The 15550-nt window shown below is 62.9% G+C and overlaps 1 protein-coding gene across 1 annotated transcript; it reads left to right on the plus strand.

Moving 5' to 3' along the window:
- Positions 1 to 1525: 1525 nt before the first annotated feature.
- Positions 1526 to 10959, plus strand: ARHGAP33 (Rho GTPase activating protein 33). The gene is made up of 15 exons (XM_075537370.1): positions 1526 to 1618; positions 2073 to 2195; positions 2277 to 2354; positions 2440 to 2506; positions 2586 to 2645; positions 2747 to 2899; positions 2990 to 3092; positions 3901 to 4045; positions 4131 to 4213; positions 4302 to 4409; positions 6256 to 7143; positions 7254 to 7399; positions 7492 to 7566; positions 8539 to 9231; positions 9328 to 10959. The coding sequence occupies exons 1-15, from the start codon at positions 1526 to 1528 to the stop codon at positions 10590 to 10592; spliced, it is 4080 nt and encodes a 1359-aa protein (XP_075393485.1). The 3' UTR covers positions 10593 to 10959.
- The last annotated feature ends 4591 nt before the right edge of the window (positions 10960 to 15550 follow it).

Consider the following 15550-nt stretch of genomic DNA (forward strand, 5'->3'; position numbering starts at 1 on the left):
AGGCGAGGGCTCAGTGCAGCCTCTGCCACCCCCAGGGGCGCCGAGCGTGAAGGGAAAGCCTGGGAAGAGGTGAGGGGTGAGGGAAGGCTTGGCTGAGGAGGGGGGCCATGTGCAGGACCCATGGGTGATGTGTCCCCTGCCCTCCAGGCTCTCGGCGCCTCGAGGTCCCTTCCCGCGACTGGCAGACTGTGCCCATTTCCACTATGAGAATGTAGACTTTGGCCACATTCAGGTAGGGAGAAGAGGCACCCCGTTGGGTCGGTGGGGAGTCAAGTGTAAGCCCTGTCTGCCCCTAAGCACCTCTCAGAGCAGTCAGGGAAGGGGAGGGAGGGCACTCATTCATTCAACACTCAGCAACTTTACATGGGGGTCTGCTGCGTGGCAGCACCCTGCTCTCTGCTGGAGACAACCCGGCCGGCCAGGTTGGGCGGTGCACACACCCAGATAGTGGCGGCCGGCCTGGCGTGCTCAGAGCTGGGACACAGGTGTGGCCAGCCATTGTTTCCCTCCGCAGCTGCTGCTGTCGCCGGAGCGCGAAGGGCCCGGCCTCTCTGGCGAGAGCGAGCTGGTGTTTGGGGTGCAGGTAACCTGTCAGGTGAGGCCGTCTCACATGATCCCAGTCCTCAGCGCGGTGTCTGGGGGCCACTGCATCACTCTGTCCCTCCGGCTTCCACAGGGCCGGTCCTGGCCGGTGCTGCGCAGCTACGATGACTTCCGCTCTCTGGACGCCCACCTCCACCGTTGCATATTCGACCGGAGGTTTTCCTGCCTCCCTGAGCTTCCCCCACCTCCTGAGGGGGCCAGGGCTGCCCAGGTAGCCCGCTGCCCAGGTCTCCCAGTCCTGGCCTTAGCCCCCTGGTGTGTCCTCCGCACTGTGGGGGAGGGCAGAGAGATAGTTCATCTCTGGTATGCCCCACAAGGGGAGACCTGGTGGTGACTGAGCTGCTAAACCCACCAGATGGGAAAAGATGAGGCTGTTTGCCCCCAATAAAAGCCTTAGGGTCTTAAAAAAAAATCAGCCCCGGAAACCCACAGGGACAGTTCTACTCTGAGCTCTGGAGTCAGAATCGGCGTGCTGTGTGGGCAGGGCAGTGGTTGGTTTTGAGATGCCCCACCAGAGCCCGGCGGTGCTGTGGATTGGGCCGCGCACATTAGGGGCCCATCTACTCAGTCCCCCATCTACTCAGTCCCCAGGCTAGGAGCCCCTGTTGGGCCGGTTCTGTTCTGTCCTGTAGGGTGTCCAGGAGATGTCACCCCCCACATTCCAACCAGTCAGAATAAGCACGTCTCTGGCCATTTAACTTTAGTGCCACAGTGCAGTTGCGACTGCAAGGGGGGACAGGAGGGTCTGGAGTTTGGACCAGTCCCCCCTCCTCCAACTGACCGGATTTCACAGAATTAAACAGCAGGGGCAGCATCCCCTCCCTGCCCAGAAGCGCAGGGAGGCTGCGTGGGAGGGGAGTGGGTGCTCTTGGCTCCAGCGGCAGGGGTGGGGGCGGGGCTCATCCTGACGCTGCCCCCCCAGATGCTGGTGCCGCTGCTGCTGCAGTACCTCGAGACTCTGTCGGGGCTGGTGGACAGTAACCTCAACTGTGGGCCTGTGCTCACCTGGATGGAGGTAACCCTGACAGGGCCTTGCTGTGGGGGAGTGGGCGAGGAGGGTCTGAGGGGCACATGTAGGTAGGTGCAGGAAGGAGAGGAGCCCATGTGGAGGAGGCACACTGGTATTTTCGTGTCTGTGTGGGCACATGCCTGAGAGAGGGAGAGAGAGAGTGTGTGCATGTGTGTCTAGTCTAGGTGGGGAAGATTTAAAGGTCTATCAGTTAGAAACGCAGGCTGTAACTCAGAAAGCTGGCTCTTCCGGGCCCAGGCTAGGGGGGTGGCCAACGTGCAGTGTCTGCCCATGCAGGGCCAGGGCGCAGGGGCGCATGGGGAGGGCTTGGGGGCAGGGAAGCCCCAGGCCATGTGCAGGCAAAGAAGAGAGGGTGTTTTAGAGAGGGCAGAGACTTCTGGGTGATGGGGGCTCCTGGGGGGGGCGGTGTTCCTCCGTCCACATGCCTCCTCCATGTCAGCTGGACAACCATGGCCGGCGCCTGCTGCTCAGTGAGGAAGCCTCGCTCAACATCCCGGCAGTGGCCGCCGCCCACGTGGTGAAGCGCTACACAGCCCAGGCACCCGATGAGCTGTCCTTCGAGGTGAGGCTGTGGAGGGCCGTCTCTGGCAGGGCCCCCTGCCACCCCTTTCTCTGACGCCCCTGTCCATCACTTCCCTCCCAGGTGGGAGACATCGTCTCCGTGATCGACATGCCGCCCACCGAGGATCGCAGCTGGTGGCGAGGCAAGCGTGGCTTCCAGGTGAGGCGGGCCGGGGGCAGGCTGGGGCAGCGGGCAGCGGAGTCAGGGCCCTGGCAGCCTCCCACTCACCCTTAGCCTTCCTCAGGTCGGTTTCTTCCCCAGCGAGTGTGTGGAACTATTCACCGAGCGACTCGGCCCAGGGCTCAAAGCAGGTGAGTGGCAGAACCGGGGTGGGGGGCAGGGGGCGCACTGCCTTACAGTCCATGTGCCCACCCACTGCTCACCCCACAGATGCTGACGGCCCTGCAGGTGGCGTCCCCATTCCCCAGGGGGTCTCCTCTCTGACCTCAGGTATGGGAACCTGGGGCCCTGTCCCTTCCCCCTGTGCCCCTCTCCCCCTCCCTGGGCCTAGGATGACCCTGCCTCTGTGCCACCTGCCTCTGCCCCGACAGCGGTGCCCCGGCCCCGTGGGAAGCTGGCGGGCCTCCTCCGGACCTTCATGCGCTCCCGCCCATCGAGACAGAGGCTGCGGCAGCGAGGGATCCTGCGGCAGAGGGTGTTTGGCTGTGACCTCGGGGAGCACCTCAGCAACTCTGGCCAGGACGGTGAGACTGGAGCCCCCTGACACCCCCCACCCCTGGGCCCACCCCCCACCCCCCTGGCCCAGCCGGCCTGACCCCGCTGCTCCCTCCCAGTGCCCCAGGTGCTGCGCTGCTGCTCCGAGTTCATCGAGGCGCACGGTGTGGTAGACGGGATCTACCGGCTCTCGGGCGTGTCCTCCAACATCCAGCGGCTCAGGTGAGGCCCTCAGGCCACCCCCTACTCAGCCTCCTCCGCCCCCTGCGCAGGACACTGTTCTCAGGAGCTGGGAAGGCCCAGAGGGAGGGGAGCCTGAGACAGGTCAGGGAGGGCTTCCTGGAGGAGGTGCCACGCCTGCCCACTGAGACCACAGGATGCACAGTGCTGTTCTGGAGCACTGGCCACATGTCAAGCACTGTCCTGGTGGTGGGGCCACAGTGGGGAAGGTGCCCACCTGAAGCCCTGCCCCCAGGGGCCCCCCTGCTCCAGGGAGAGCAAGGCAGACAAGAGAGCAGTCCTGGGAGGGTGCCAGGAGACAAGGTCTGGGGTAAGAGAGGGTACGGATGGTCCCTGAGGATGGCACATGTGTGGCTGCTTGAAACAGGGCAGGCCCAGAGGGCTAGGAGCCCTTGGACAGTCCAGGAAAAGTGGGCCCGGTGGAAGGGGAAGCAATCAGGGTGCTGGGGCCGAGCGCGCAAGGCCTTGGTAGTGACTGTTAGGATTTGGCTCTGAAGGGAGGGCGCTCCTCTGAGGTCAAGGGGAAACAGCTCACCAGCAGCCTGGAGGACTGAGGCCCGAGCTCAAAGTCTGTGGGAGCTGGGGAGAGGCAAGGTCAAGAGGTCATGGAGGGTGTGAGCCCGAACACAGGGCCGCTCTTGGACTTGACCTCTGGAAACCAGGAGAGTGGCCTACGTGGCTGGAGCTTGGCTCCTCCTGCAAGATGGTGCAGCCTGGTCTTTGTGACCCACGGGCTCACATTGCCACTGGCTCTGACCTGACTGTCCCCCCCTTGGCCCCGTGGCCTCAGGCACGAGTTTGACAGCGAGAGGATCCCTGAGCTGTCGGGCCCGGCCTTCCTGCAGGACATCCACAGCGTGTCCTCCCTCTGCAAGCTCTACTTCCGGGAGCTGCCCAACCCCTTGCTCACCTACCAGCTCTATGGAAAGTTCAGCGTGAGTAGGGGCTCCAGGCCGAGCTGGAGGGGGGCGGGGTGGGGGAGGGGGCTGGCCCTCCCCTCACGAACTGTCCACATCCCAGGAGGCCATGTCAGTGCCCCGGGAAGAGGAGCGCATGGTGCGGGTGCATGACGTCATCCAGCAGCTGCCCCCACCACACTACAGGTAGCCAGGAGACCTGGGGGAGGGGGGAGAGGGCAGGGGATCTGGAAGGGAGTTGAGGCTCAGGGGTCCTCACTGTTCCTACTCCCAGGACCCTGGAGTACCTGCTGAGACACCTGGCCCGCATGGCGAGACACAGTGCCAGCACCAGTATGCATGCCCGCAACCTGGCCATCGTCTGGGCCCCCAACCTCCTGCGGTAAGCGCCGAAAAGCTTCGGCCCAGCGGTTCTCACCCTGCGGGGCCGCGACCCTTTGGGGGTGGAACGACCCTTTCCCAGGGGTCGCCCGATTCCTAACAGTAGCAAAATGACAGTGATGAGGTAGCAATGAAAATGGTTTTAGGATCGGGGGGCACCACAGTATAAGGAGCTGTCTGAGGGTTGCGGCATGAGGGAGGTGAGACACACTGCTCTAGCCTTTCTCCTGGCCATCAGTGGACTCCTAGCAGAGTGGTGGCTACATGTCGGACTGCATTCTGCAAGGTGGGCAGTTCAAAGCCACCAGTAGCTCCACCGGAAAAAAGACTGGTCTACAGTGACCGTGTCGGAAACCCACGGGGGTGGCTGAGCCAGCACTGACTGGATATCAGTGAGCCCGTGTCTCCCATGTTCCAGACCCTACTGTGAGCCCCTGAGCCTCACGTGACCAACGAGCCTTCCCCTGTGGTGTAGTGGGTCACACACTGGGCCGCCAACCACAAGGTCAGCAGTTTGAAGCCAGCAGCGCTGCAACGGAGAAAGAGCAGGCTTCTCTGCTTCTGTAGAGTGGCAGTCTCCTACAGGTCTCTGAGTTGAGATCACTCGGCGGCCTATCTGAATGCACTGAGTGCCCAAGAGCACCAGGGTCTGCACCGGGAAGGGCAGCCCTCCGGGTGGGGTCACGTCACGCCAGCTTGGAACGGTTACATGAAGGGGACGGAGGGGAGGCTCCAGCAGGCAGTCCGGGTGACCAGGAGCAGAGCGAGAGCCTGCTGCTCTGGATTTGACGTGCCCAAGACAGGCAAGCGCTCTGTCCCGCGCTTTGGGGGGCAACTCCCTAAGGACCTAGGGCAGTAGAATGGATGGCCTGGCTGACAGAGGAAAATGAGCACAGGCGAGAGAGCGCGAGTCCAGAGACAGAGGTGGATGATTTTAAATGAGGCGGGCGACTTGAGACCCCTCTCAGAAGCTCACCTTCGGGTCACGAGCAAAGGCGACGAGGTCTCCAGGAGGGCGGGCCTCGGGCACAGGGTGGCAGGAGCTGAGTAGGAAGTTGAGGTGGGAGGAGATGCTGAGGTGAGAGAGGTGATGGGTGAGCAGCTGGAGGGGTGGGGGGTGGCTCCTGGGTCAAGGTGGGGACTTGGGAGGTGCAGGCGCCCCCTGGCTGGAGAGGCAGGAGTGTGGGCAGAGACTCTCACGAGGAGGCTGCTGGGCGGGGTCCGATGGGAGAAGGTGGAAGCTGGCTGCAGTGCAGGCCATGAAGGGGGAGGAGAGGTGCTGTTCTGGAAAGATCTTGAAGATGGAGTCACCAGAGTTTGCTAACATGTTGGATGAGGGTGCAAGGGAAGGAGGGGTTAAGGAAGACCCTGAGGTGTTTGGCCCAAGCTGCTCAGACAGCACAGATGAAAGGGGCTCTGAGTCTCAGTGACCGACAGGACAGAGCAGCACTGCCCCAGGGGGCTTCCAAGGCGGCGACTCTTTGGATCGCAACTCAGACTCACGACCACGAAGTCCGTTTCTACTCAGAATGACCCTCTAGAACAGGTGGCACTGCCCCTGGGGGCTTCCGAGACTGTGTCACCCAAGGGGGGGGGGGCGTCGAAAGCCTTGTCTTTCTCCAGAGGAGCAGCTGGCTGATTTGAACTGCTGACCTAGCAGTTAGCAGCCCATCCCCTAACCAGTTAGGCCATCAGGGCGCCCGCGCGGATGGGGCAAGTAGAGAGCCAAGCTCTAGATGTGCTCCACGGGGGAAGGTCAGTGTTGCGTGGGCAGTCACCGCGTCCACTGGCTCTCCACCTTGCCGAGCTTAAGGCGCTGGCCCGCTGCACCCTGTCGCCCCGCGCAGGTCCATGGAGCTGGAGTCGGTGGGACTGGGTGGAGCGGCCGCCTTCCGGGAGGTGCGGGTGCAGTCGGTGGTGGTGGAGTTCCTCCTCACCCACGTGGATGTCCTCTTCAGTGACACGTTCGCCTCTGCCGGCCTCGACCCTGCGGGTACGCCCCAGCCCCAGCCTCACATCCTGACCATGCCCCCTCTTGTCAGGACCTCCGTGGGAGGGCCGTGGCCCCCGCCCTCTCCCCACCCCGAGGAAGCTGGCTGGCTTCCTGCCCAGCCTCCTTCTCATTTCAGCTCAAGAACCCCAATTCTGGGCCCTGACGCTGCTCTTCCTTCACCCCTTGTAGCTCCTGGGGAGCACTCAGGCCATGGGTCCACCTGGGAGGAGGTGGGAGGTCCCCAGACTTGGCCCCGCCCCGGCCCCTCCCAGACTCCCTGCCCTGCCCTGGACCCCCGCCCAGTCAGGAGTCAGCACGTCCATCGGAGGGCCCTCTGGCCTGAGGTAACTGAAGCCAGAGCCTCTGCCTCGCTGGCTGCTGGGAGCCGCCTCCTCATCAGCTCGTCTGCCTCACTCCTCCTCCTCCCGCCTGCTGCCCACCCACTCCCGCCTGACCGGCCCTGGTCCCTTGCCTTGCCAGCCCGGGTGGGCACGCTGAGGGGCCGGGGCTTGGGCTGTAGCGCTTGGCTTGGCCTGAGTTCTTGGGTGGCCCCAAGGCTGACCGCCACTCTCTGTCCACACTCTCCAGGCCGCTGCCTCCTCCCCAGACCCAAGTCTCTCGCAGGCAGTGGCCCCTCGACTCGCCTGCTGACACTGGAGGAGGCCCAGGCGCGGACACAGGGCCGGCTGCGGACACCCACCGACCCCACGACCGCCAAGACCCCGACCTCCCCTGCGGACAGGTGAGTGGACGCCGGGACAGGCAGGGACCGGCAGGGGGACAGGCCTCCAGACCCACTCTGCTCACACTGCCGTCCACGTCTCCCCCTCTCACCCCACCCCCACCCCCCAGGAGGAAAAGGGAGAGAAGGGAGAAGCCGAGGAAGCCCGGGGGCCCCAGCTGGAAGACCTTCTTTGCCCTGGGCCGGGGCCCAGGCATCCCCCGGATGAAGCCTCTGCCCTGGCTGGGGAGTGTTCGAACCCCGGCACAGCCTTCAGGTCAGAGACCGGACTGACCGTGCGGGGGAGGGGGGGAAGCGGCAAGTCCTCACCTTCAGCCCCCACCCCATGACCCTGATCTCTCCTCGCAGGCAGCCGAACTGACACAGTCACCCTGAGGTCAGCCAAGAGCGAGGAGTCCCTGTCGTCCCAGGCCAGCGGGGCTGGTGAGCACGGGGTGGCCCCCCAGTGGCCATGCGGGGGAGCTGGGGGAGGCAGGGCGCCCAGGATTGGTCCCCACATGTCGCAGTCAGAGCTGGGGTCTTGGGGTAGTGAGTCGGAGGAAGCATCTCTCGGTTCACAGCTCTGGTCCTTCCAAACAGTCTTTTGTGGGCTCATTCTTTTTATTAAAAATAAAGAAAAGCAGCAATATAATGGCCACCTGCAGGCCTACTGACCATGACTAGAGGCGCCCGAGCCTGTGCTTGTGAGCTCCTGCTCTCTCGCGCCCAGGCGGCCTCTACCTGACAGGCCTCGGCCTCATGCTTTGCAGGTTCCAGCACGTGTGTGCACATACGTGCGTGCGCATACATGCCTAAGTCACGTCTTGTTCTGTGGTCATTTTCAAAGCATGGAAGAGGACGTGTCCCCTTCTATGGGACTTCCTCCCCACTGCTGCGTGGGGCTGTGATCCTCCACCACGAGCAGCTGGACCACTGCCTCCTCCTGCCGCTGCCCTGGGGCCTCTTCTGAGCAGTCCCTGCTGCAGCCGCACTCCGGGGAGGCTGCTCGCCCACAGGCCCAGGGGCGGCAGAGGGGGGTCTATAGGCTCTGCCCCTTCAACTGCCCAAGACAAGGCCCACTTAGTCTCCTAGGCTAGTTGTCACCCTATGGGCTCCCAGCAGTGGGTGGTCAGATCCTGGTTGGTCTTCTTGCCCCCCCCCGCCCCCCGCAGGGCTGGCAGGCCTGGTTCTTGCCTTTGGGTCTGGTTTGCCCCTGGTTTGGTTTGTTGAAGAGTTTTCTGGGCAGAGAGTTCACAGGTCCTACAGTGAGCACACTGGCTCCTTCCTTTCTCCCCCGGGGGGAGCCTGCCCAGCTATGCCTCCTCATCTTCGTCTTCCTTGAGCCTGGGCTGTGGGCATTGTTCTCCCTCATGGAGGGGGGGCTGTGGAACCCTCACACCCCACCCTCCCTCCCAGGCCTCCAGAGGCTGCACCGACTACGAAGACCCCACTCCAGCAGTGATACCTTCCCCGTGGGCCCAGCCCCTGCCGGCTCCTGCGAGAGCCTGTCCACCTCCTCCTCGTCCTCGTCCTCCTCCTCGGACTCCTCCTCCTCTTCCTCCTCCTCCCAGTCCTCAGCACCCGGGCTCGGGGCACCCTCCCAGTCGCCCTCACACCGCACCTCAGCCTGGCTGGACGACGGTGACGAGCTAGACTTCAGCCCACCCCGCTGCCTGGAGGGGCTCCGGGGGCTCGACTTCGACCCCCTGACCTTCCGCTGCAGCAGCCCCACCCCAGGAGACCCTGCACCTCCAGCTAGCCCTGCACCCCCGGCCTCTGCCTCCTCCTTCCCTCCCAGGGCAGTCCCCCAGGCTCTCTCACCCCGCAGGCCTGCTAGCCCTGCCTCATCTACCGCCCTGGACATCTCCGAACCCCTGGCTGTCTCGGTGCCCCCTGCTGTGCTGGAGCTCTTAGGGGCCGGGGGGACGCCTGCCTCAGTCACCCCGTCACCCCCCCTGCCGCCAGCCCTCAGCCCCAGCCTGAGCCTGCGCCCCCATCTCATCCCCATGCTGCTGCGCGGAGCTGAGGCCCAGCTGAGTGGCCCGTGCCACCAGGAGATCTGCAGCAAGCTGCCACTGCCCGGGGCCCGGGGCCCCCAGGACCAGCACGGTGAGGAAGTCTTGCTGGGCCCCACACCGGACCTCCTTACAGTCGAGGAGGCTGTGCCTGGACCTGACTCACCCCACTTCCCGTTTCTCTCTGCAGGCCCTGGTACAACTTCTCCGCTGCTGCCCCCACCCCTGACCCTCCTGCGCCCTGGGGGGGCTCCGCCTCCACCCCCCAAGAACCCAGCACGCCTCATGGCCCTGGCCCTGGCTGAGCGGGCTCAGCAGGTGGCCCAGACACAAAGCCAGCAGGAGCATGGGGGCACCCCCCCTGCTCCTCGCTCCCCTTTCCGGCGTTCACTGTCCCTGGAGGTGGGTGGGGAGACCCCCAGGATGCCAGGAAGTGGGCTGCCCCTGAGCCCCCTAGCTCACTTGGGTGCCTGGGCCCCAGGACCCCCACCCTACCTGCCCAGGCAGCAGAGCGAGGGGAGCCTGGGGCGGAGCCAGAATCCCACTGGGGCTGCCAGAAGGGGTCCCCGAGGCCCTGCCCAGGCCAGTGCCCAGCTCAGAACAGGTACAGCGTGCAGGGACGCGCCAGCACCAGTAGCCCAAGCACCATGCCCTGGCCCCTCGCAGGTCCCTGCCCCGGGCTTCTTCTCAGCCCCCCGGGAGTGCCTGCCGCCCTTCCTTAGGGTCCCCAAGCCAGGCCTGTACCCCCTGGGCCCTCCCTCCTTCCCACCCAGCTCCCCAGCCCCTGTCTGGAGAAGCCCCTTGGGTGCCCCTGCGCCACTCGACAGGGGAGAGAACCTGTACTATGAGATCGGGGCTGGGGAGGGGCCCCCCTACTCTGGCTCCACCCGGCCCTGGAGTCCGTTCCGCTCGATGCCCCCCGACAGGTTCGGTGCCTCCTATGGCGTGCTTGGCCAGTCGCCGCCACTCCATAGGTCCCCAGACTTCATGCTCAGCTACCCGCCCCCGCCCCCGCCCTCCTGCTTCCCCTCCAGCCACCTTGGCTATTCAGTCCCCCAGCACCCTGCCCGCCGCCCTATCAGGCCAGAGCCCCTCTATGTCAACTTGGCGCTTGGGCCTAGGGGACCCTCACCTGCCTCCTCCTGCTCCTCCTCCCCTCCTGCCCACCCCCGAAGCCGCTCAGATCCTGGGCCCCCAGTGCCCCGCCTCCCACAGAAGCAGCGGGCACCCTGGTGCCCCCGCACTCCTCACAGGGTACCTGGACCCTGGGCACCCCCAGAGCCTCTCCTGCTCTACAGAGCAGCCCCACCAGCCTACGGGAGAGGGGGCGTGCCCCACCGAGGGTCTTTGTATAGGAATGGGGGCCAAGGAGGTGAGGGGGCTGGCCCCCCACCCCCTTACCCCGCTCCCAGCTGGTCCCTCCACTCAGAGGGCCAGACCAGGAGCTACTGCTGAGCCAGAGCTGGGGGGTGAGGGGGCGTCCTTCCCATCCTCCCCCTTTACAGGGTCTTGGTCCCACCCCAACCTGTATTTTGTATTTTCTTGAGCTCCTGCCCCCACCCCCAGGTTTCTCACTTTGTAACCTGCTTCTGATGTGAACCCTTCTCCAACTGTAACCCTGGCTTCCCCGCCTTTCCACCCTGGGGGCTGGCTCACAAATCCGGCCCCACCCACCCCCACCCTCCAGGAGCTCTCAGTGTGTCCCTTTCCGTGCACAAGGAGCTAGGGACAACACTCCTGCCCACCCACCCCACCACATCCCCCACCACACACACACACACACACACACACACACACACAGACACACACTGGACTAAACCACCCAAGAAAATGAATAAAATGTTGAAAAGGTGGGCCGGGCTCAGTCAACAGAGGACAAGGTGGCTGCTTCCTCCTTCCCTGTCCTTCGGGGAGCGAAGGGGTGTGAGGGGTGGGATCTGCAGAGACAGGGCCATAAGGGCCCAACGGAGGGTCTGTGTCAGAAGTGGGATTCTGGCTGCACCTGCTTGGGGTTGGAATCCATTTTGCAGCCCTGCTGTGATCTCCAGTAGGAAAGGAAGAGGGGGTGGGGGGTGGTCCGGGATCCCCTGCCCTGGACCCCATGGCTTACTTGCACAGCCTGAGGGGAGCCCCTCTGCTCAGCTCAGTGCTGGGTGCCTGCAGTGGGAAAAAACTGCCCCCTGCCCGCCGTGGCCACAGGACCTGGGAAGGCGGGGATGGGCATGGGCGCCAAGTCCCCTGGCTCAGATGCCCTCACTCCTTTTCCTACCAGCAGCCGCTCAGGGTAAAGGATGCCCGCTTTGGTCACCAGGTGGGTGGGGCTCACAGGGCTGTGGTCTATTGGGGGTGCACCCTGCGTGCTCTGGCTGCTCCTTCGGGGGCTGAATCTTGGTGGAGAACTTTCCCCTCCGGCGCCTCCACAAATCCCCCAGAGACTGAATCTTGACTCCTGGGGTACACAGGGGACACAGGCCAGTGAGGGGGGTGGGGGTGGGGGGGTGTCACTGATCCAAAAAGCAGCAGCCAGGGCACTTGGTGATGGTAGGGGTTGGGCTGGAACAGTTAGGAAGAGGCAGTCCCACGGGGCTCAGACGTGCGCACCATTGAGCTGCACCTCGGGGGCGGCAGGTGAGCCTTGGTCTGGTCTCAGCAGCAGGGCGGAGGGCTGCTGTCTGGACCCCAGTTGCTTTCTGAGTCCCTCGCTTGCCCCTCTGCCTCCTATGGGGACCTGCTTCAGGACTCACTGGGCCTGTGTGGGCAGAGGGTTGTCCAGGTGCCCCACCGCTTCTCTGTCCTCATCCCCACCGTGGCTCCAGGAGTGGTCAGCTCACCTCAGGAGCCAGGTCCTATGGCTGAGCTGGGGGCCATAAGCCCTGCTATAGCTACCATTCAGCCCCTGCCTACTGGTCCCACCCCTGAGCCCTGGCCTCTGCCTGGTCACACAGGCTGCACAGCCCGGGAGCGAGACCGCCGTGACGTGCCAGCCGGACCACAGGCACCACAGAGCCCCCCCCCCCCCCACAGCAACAGCAGGCAGCCAGGAGGGAGCGCTGGCCTGGCCCCAGCCCTCCTCATTCGGTCCTGGTGGGGTGCACAGCACATGCAGGCAGGCCTGACAGGTGCCAAAGATGGCAACCGGCTGAGAGAGCAGGCTGCTGCCATGGAGGCCCCAACTCACTCGGGGTGGGCACTGCTTGTGCTCAGGGGCTGAAGGGCAGTACAGCCACATTGTCACACAGCCCGCAGTGCCCTTTCCCATACCCACCTCCTCCCTGGCACCCATGGCACACAGCAGGCGCCCCTCATAGGTGGGCCACAGGGTCACTCCAGCAGAAGGACTCTGCATGTGCAGGCCCGGCGTGAAGATTCTGTGTCTGAAGGCTGAGTTGGTGGGCTAGGCAGGAGGCTAGTGGGCTTGGGAAAGGGGGTTGGGAGTACCTGCAGGGTCAGGGCAGCCCTGGGGACGGGGCAAGGGTGTGGGCCAGAGACTTGGATTGAGCGTGCCTTGTGAGGAGAACTGGGCTTTCTGCAGACACCTGCTGGCCAGCCAGGCAACGGCTCTGGAATGCCTAGGAGGAAGCCATCTCTGCATTTTGCGGGTGAGACAGCTTTGAGAGGTGTGGTCCGACGTGTCCTGGGACAGCAGCAGCTCCCAGTGACCACAGGCTGCTCGGTGGGGGTGGGAAGTGTGGGCACGAGGTACAGAGAGCAGGGTCAGTCTCCACACGCTCAAACTCTCCCACTTACCTGCTCAAACTCCAAGGCTGGCCTTTGGGGGGCTCTCCCCATTTTCTCTGGCCTCAGTGCTCTGAGGCAAATGGCAGGCTAAGGGTGGTCTGAGGTCACTGGAAGCCGTGACTAGGTGGGCTACGGAGTGCAGAGTGCCCGATGGGGCTGTCCTAGCCGCATGGTGGACAGAGGACCACAGAGAACCACAGTGCCCGGGAGCTGTTTGCCCTGGAATCCAGGGAGGACAAACTCAGCTCATGGCCAAGCACAAGTGCATCAGAGAGAGCTGTAACAGAAGGCTGGGGAAGGGGTGGTGCTGGTGGCTCTGATGCCCCCGCTCCCACCCAGGGCACTGGCTCAGCTCCCAGCTCTGCTTGGCAACACAGTGGGTCATTTGACTGCTGCTTCCGGGAGAAAGGGAAGGGACAAAGGCTGGCAGCACAGGGGTCGCTGAGCATTGGGAGGCACCAAGAGAATGGGGAGAGTCACATGGGGATGAGAAGTTACCTGAAAGGACAAAAGGGACCAGGGGAAAGAATAGTCACTGGGAAGGGGATGGGGGACTGGGAGGGACAGAGAGCTCTGGGAAAGAGAACCCCAGGGGTCAGGGGAACCAGCCCCGAACAGACCATCATGGGTCCGGCAGGCCCAATTGCACGGCTATAATATATAAAGGTTACAGTAAAGTCATAGAGAATAAGAGAGAGAGGAGAGAGTAAAATAAAGGAGTCAGACACAGTTCATAGTAGCACGCTCACCTCAGCCTCTCTGGATGGTCCACGTGGAGGTGCTGAAGGAGGAGAGCGAGGGAGAGGCAGTGGGAAAGGAGGGAAGGAGGATCGGAGGAGAGGTGTCTTTATTGCTTTGGCGCTTTTATAGGAAGCCATAAGTCATGCATATTCAGGAGTTACATACGTCACAAGGTGGGCAGTAATCACAGTAAAGTCCCTGAGCTCACAGGTGAGGAAACCCAACACCTGCATTGCGGGAAGGCATGAGGGGGGCTGGGTGCCTTGGTGGGAGGAGATCCGCAGGGAGACAGAATCAACCATGTGCTCACTTTAAGGCCGCACAGCTGTTAGGGGACAATCTGCAGGAATGGCATTTGTTAATTTCCCACATTTCCCCCTTTTGTTTTATGTATTGAATTCAAAAGAACTGCAGGGGCGACATGTCTACTTTCTACACATTGAAATTGTCAAGGAAAACTTAATGGCCAAATGAATGCAGCCAAGCCAAAAACTCAGGCGTATGGCAGACATTTTGGATCCAGGCACGGGGGATAAAGTCCCCCTATGCCAATCCGCTATTGGGGTAAGGTATGAAAGGGGCTGGATGCCGCGGCGGGAAGGGATACAGCAAATAGGAACGTATGCTTCTGTAGGGAGACACTCAACCATGCTCGCTTGGCACGCGGGACTCTGGCTCCACAGCACTGAGAGCCAGAGCCCAGGCCTCCCCATCTACATGGCCAACTGAGGGGCGGCAGGACTCCACACCATCTGCTCCCCATCTTCTCAGGGGCAGAGGTGCTGGAGGCCACAGAGCAATAGCTTGAGAGATTCCCTGACAAGACACCGCCGTGTGGCCTGCATCCAACCCTTCAGTTGGCAGTTCCTGGCTTCAACAGTCCCTCCTGGACTGGGTGGCCCTGTACCCCTGGAACCCTCAGCCTCCGGTTTCTGAAACTATGCCTCTGCAGCTGTCTTCGCACAGTGCTCTGGGAATCACCAAGTCCACAGAATTGGGGCAGGGATGACATCTTCTTGCCACGCCAACCTCATCCCTCAGCCCAGAGTTGTTAAAAACCGTACAAACATCTCCAAAGGCCGAGATGATGTGGACTTCAGCTAACTTCAGCCTGAGGCGAACTCAATGGGGGAACTTCAGCCTCGACTCCAGGCCAGTCTCCAATTCTTCTGGAAAAACCAACTCAGGATTCGATCATGGAGCTCCCACACTCACTTTTGCACCTTGGATCTAAGGACAGGATCCAGGGTGCGATCTCCGTTGCAGCCCGCCCCCCCACTCCCCCCCCCCCTCCGTTCCATCCACCTCCCTGCTATCATCCACCTCAGATCCTTGACGCCGTAGCATGACTCTTCTGGGCCTACGTCATTGTGTCCGTCCAAGTGTGACGTCTGTTCTCGAAGTGGTCTCAAAGTTCACGTGGGACGTACTCATGTTCATCCTCAGACCCTCCGCTGCTCAAGTGCAAGTTGAAGTTGAAGCTGGAGGAAATTGAACCAGGTCTGTGAGTCGATTTTACAGTTGGCCTTTGACCTTTTTCAGCCTGGTGGTGTTGAGCTTCTCCGTAATCTCTGTGCAGGGAGATTTGTGTCGTCTATCCAGGGAGGTCCCTGGGTGCAACGATCACTTATAAAGTCCTTCACAGGCCACTGAGCCTTGCAGATGAAAGGTACACAGTTGCTGAAAGGCCCACCAAAGCCATGTCCTTCAGATTGTCCCATGATCCCCCCTGGCGGCGATGATCCCGGCTACCAGACCCTCAATCTCTCCACACGAGTCTGGGAGAACCTAGCCCGGCCGCCAGCCCTGGCCAGCTGATGCAGCCGGCCCACCAGGGTTTCTGGATCCCAAAGGGAGTCCAGCTCCACAGGGAGGCAAACCAGTAGCCAGGGCATCTGCGGGCTGGGGCCTCACCTTCCAGGCAGGGGCCAGCT

Source organism: Tenrec ecaudatus, chromosome 18 (genome assembly GCF_050624435.1).
Source record: "Tenrec ecaudatus isolate mTenEca1 chromosome 18, mTenEca1.hap1, whole genome shotgun sequence".
Classification (NCBI taxonomy): domain Eukaryota; kingdom Metazoa; phylum Chordata; class Mammalia; order Afrosoricida; family Tenrecidae; genus Tenrec; species Tenrec ecaudatus.

Bases quoted from the DNA above. Each gene is read 5' to 3' on its own strand.
- ARHGAP33 (XM_075537370.1), top strand. From the start codon at position 1,526: ATGCTGGTGCCGCTGCTGCTGCAGTACCTCGAGACTCTGTCGGGGCTG. The intron at 4,046-4,130 runs GTGAGTAGGGGC...TCCACATCCCAG, and splicing joins AGCTCTATGGAAAGTTCAGC to GAGGCCATGTCAGTGCCCCG. The intron at 4,410-6,255 runs GTAAGCGCCGAA...CGCCCCGCGCAG, and splicing joins TGGGCCCCCAACCTCCTGCG to GTCCATGGAGCTGGAGTCGG.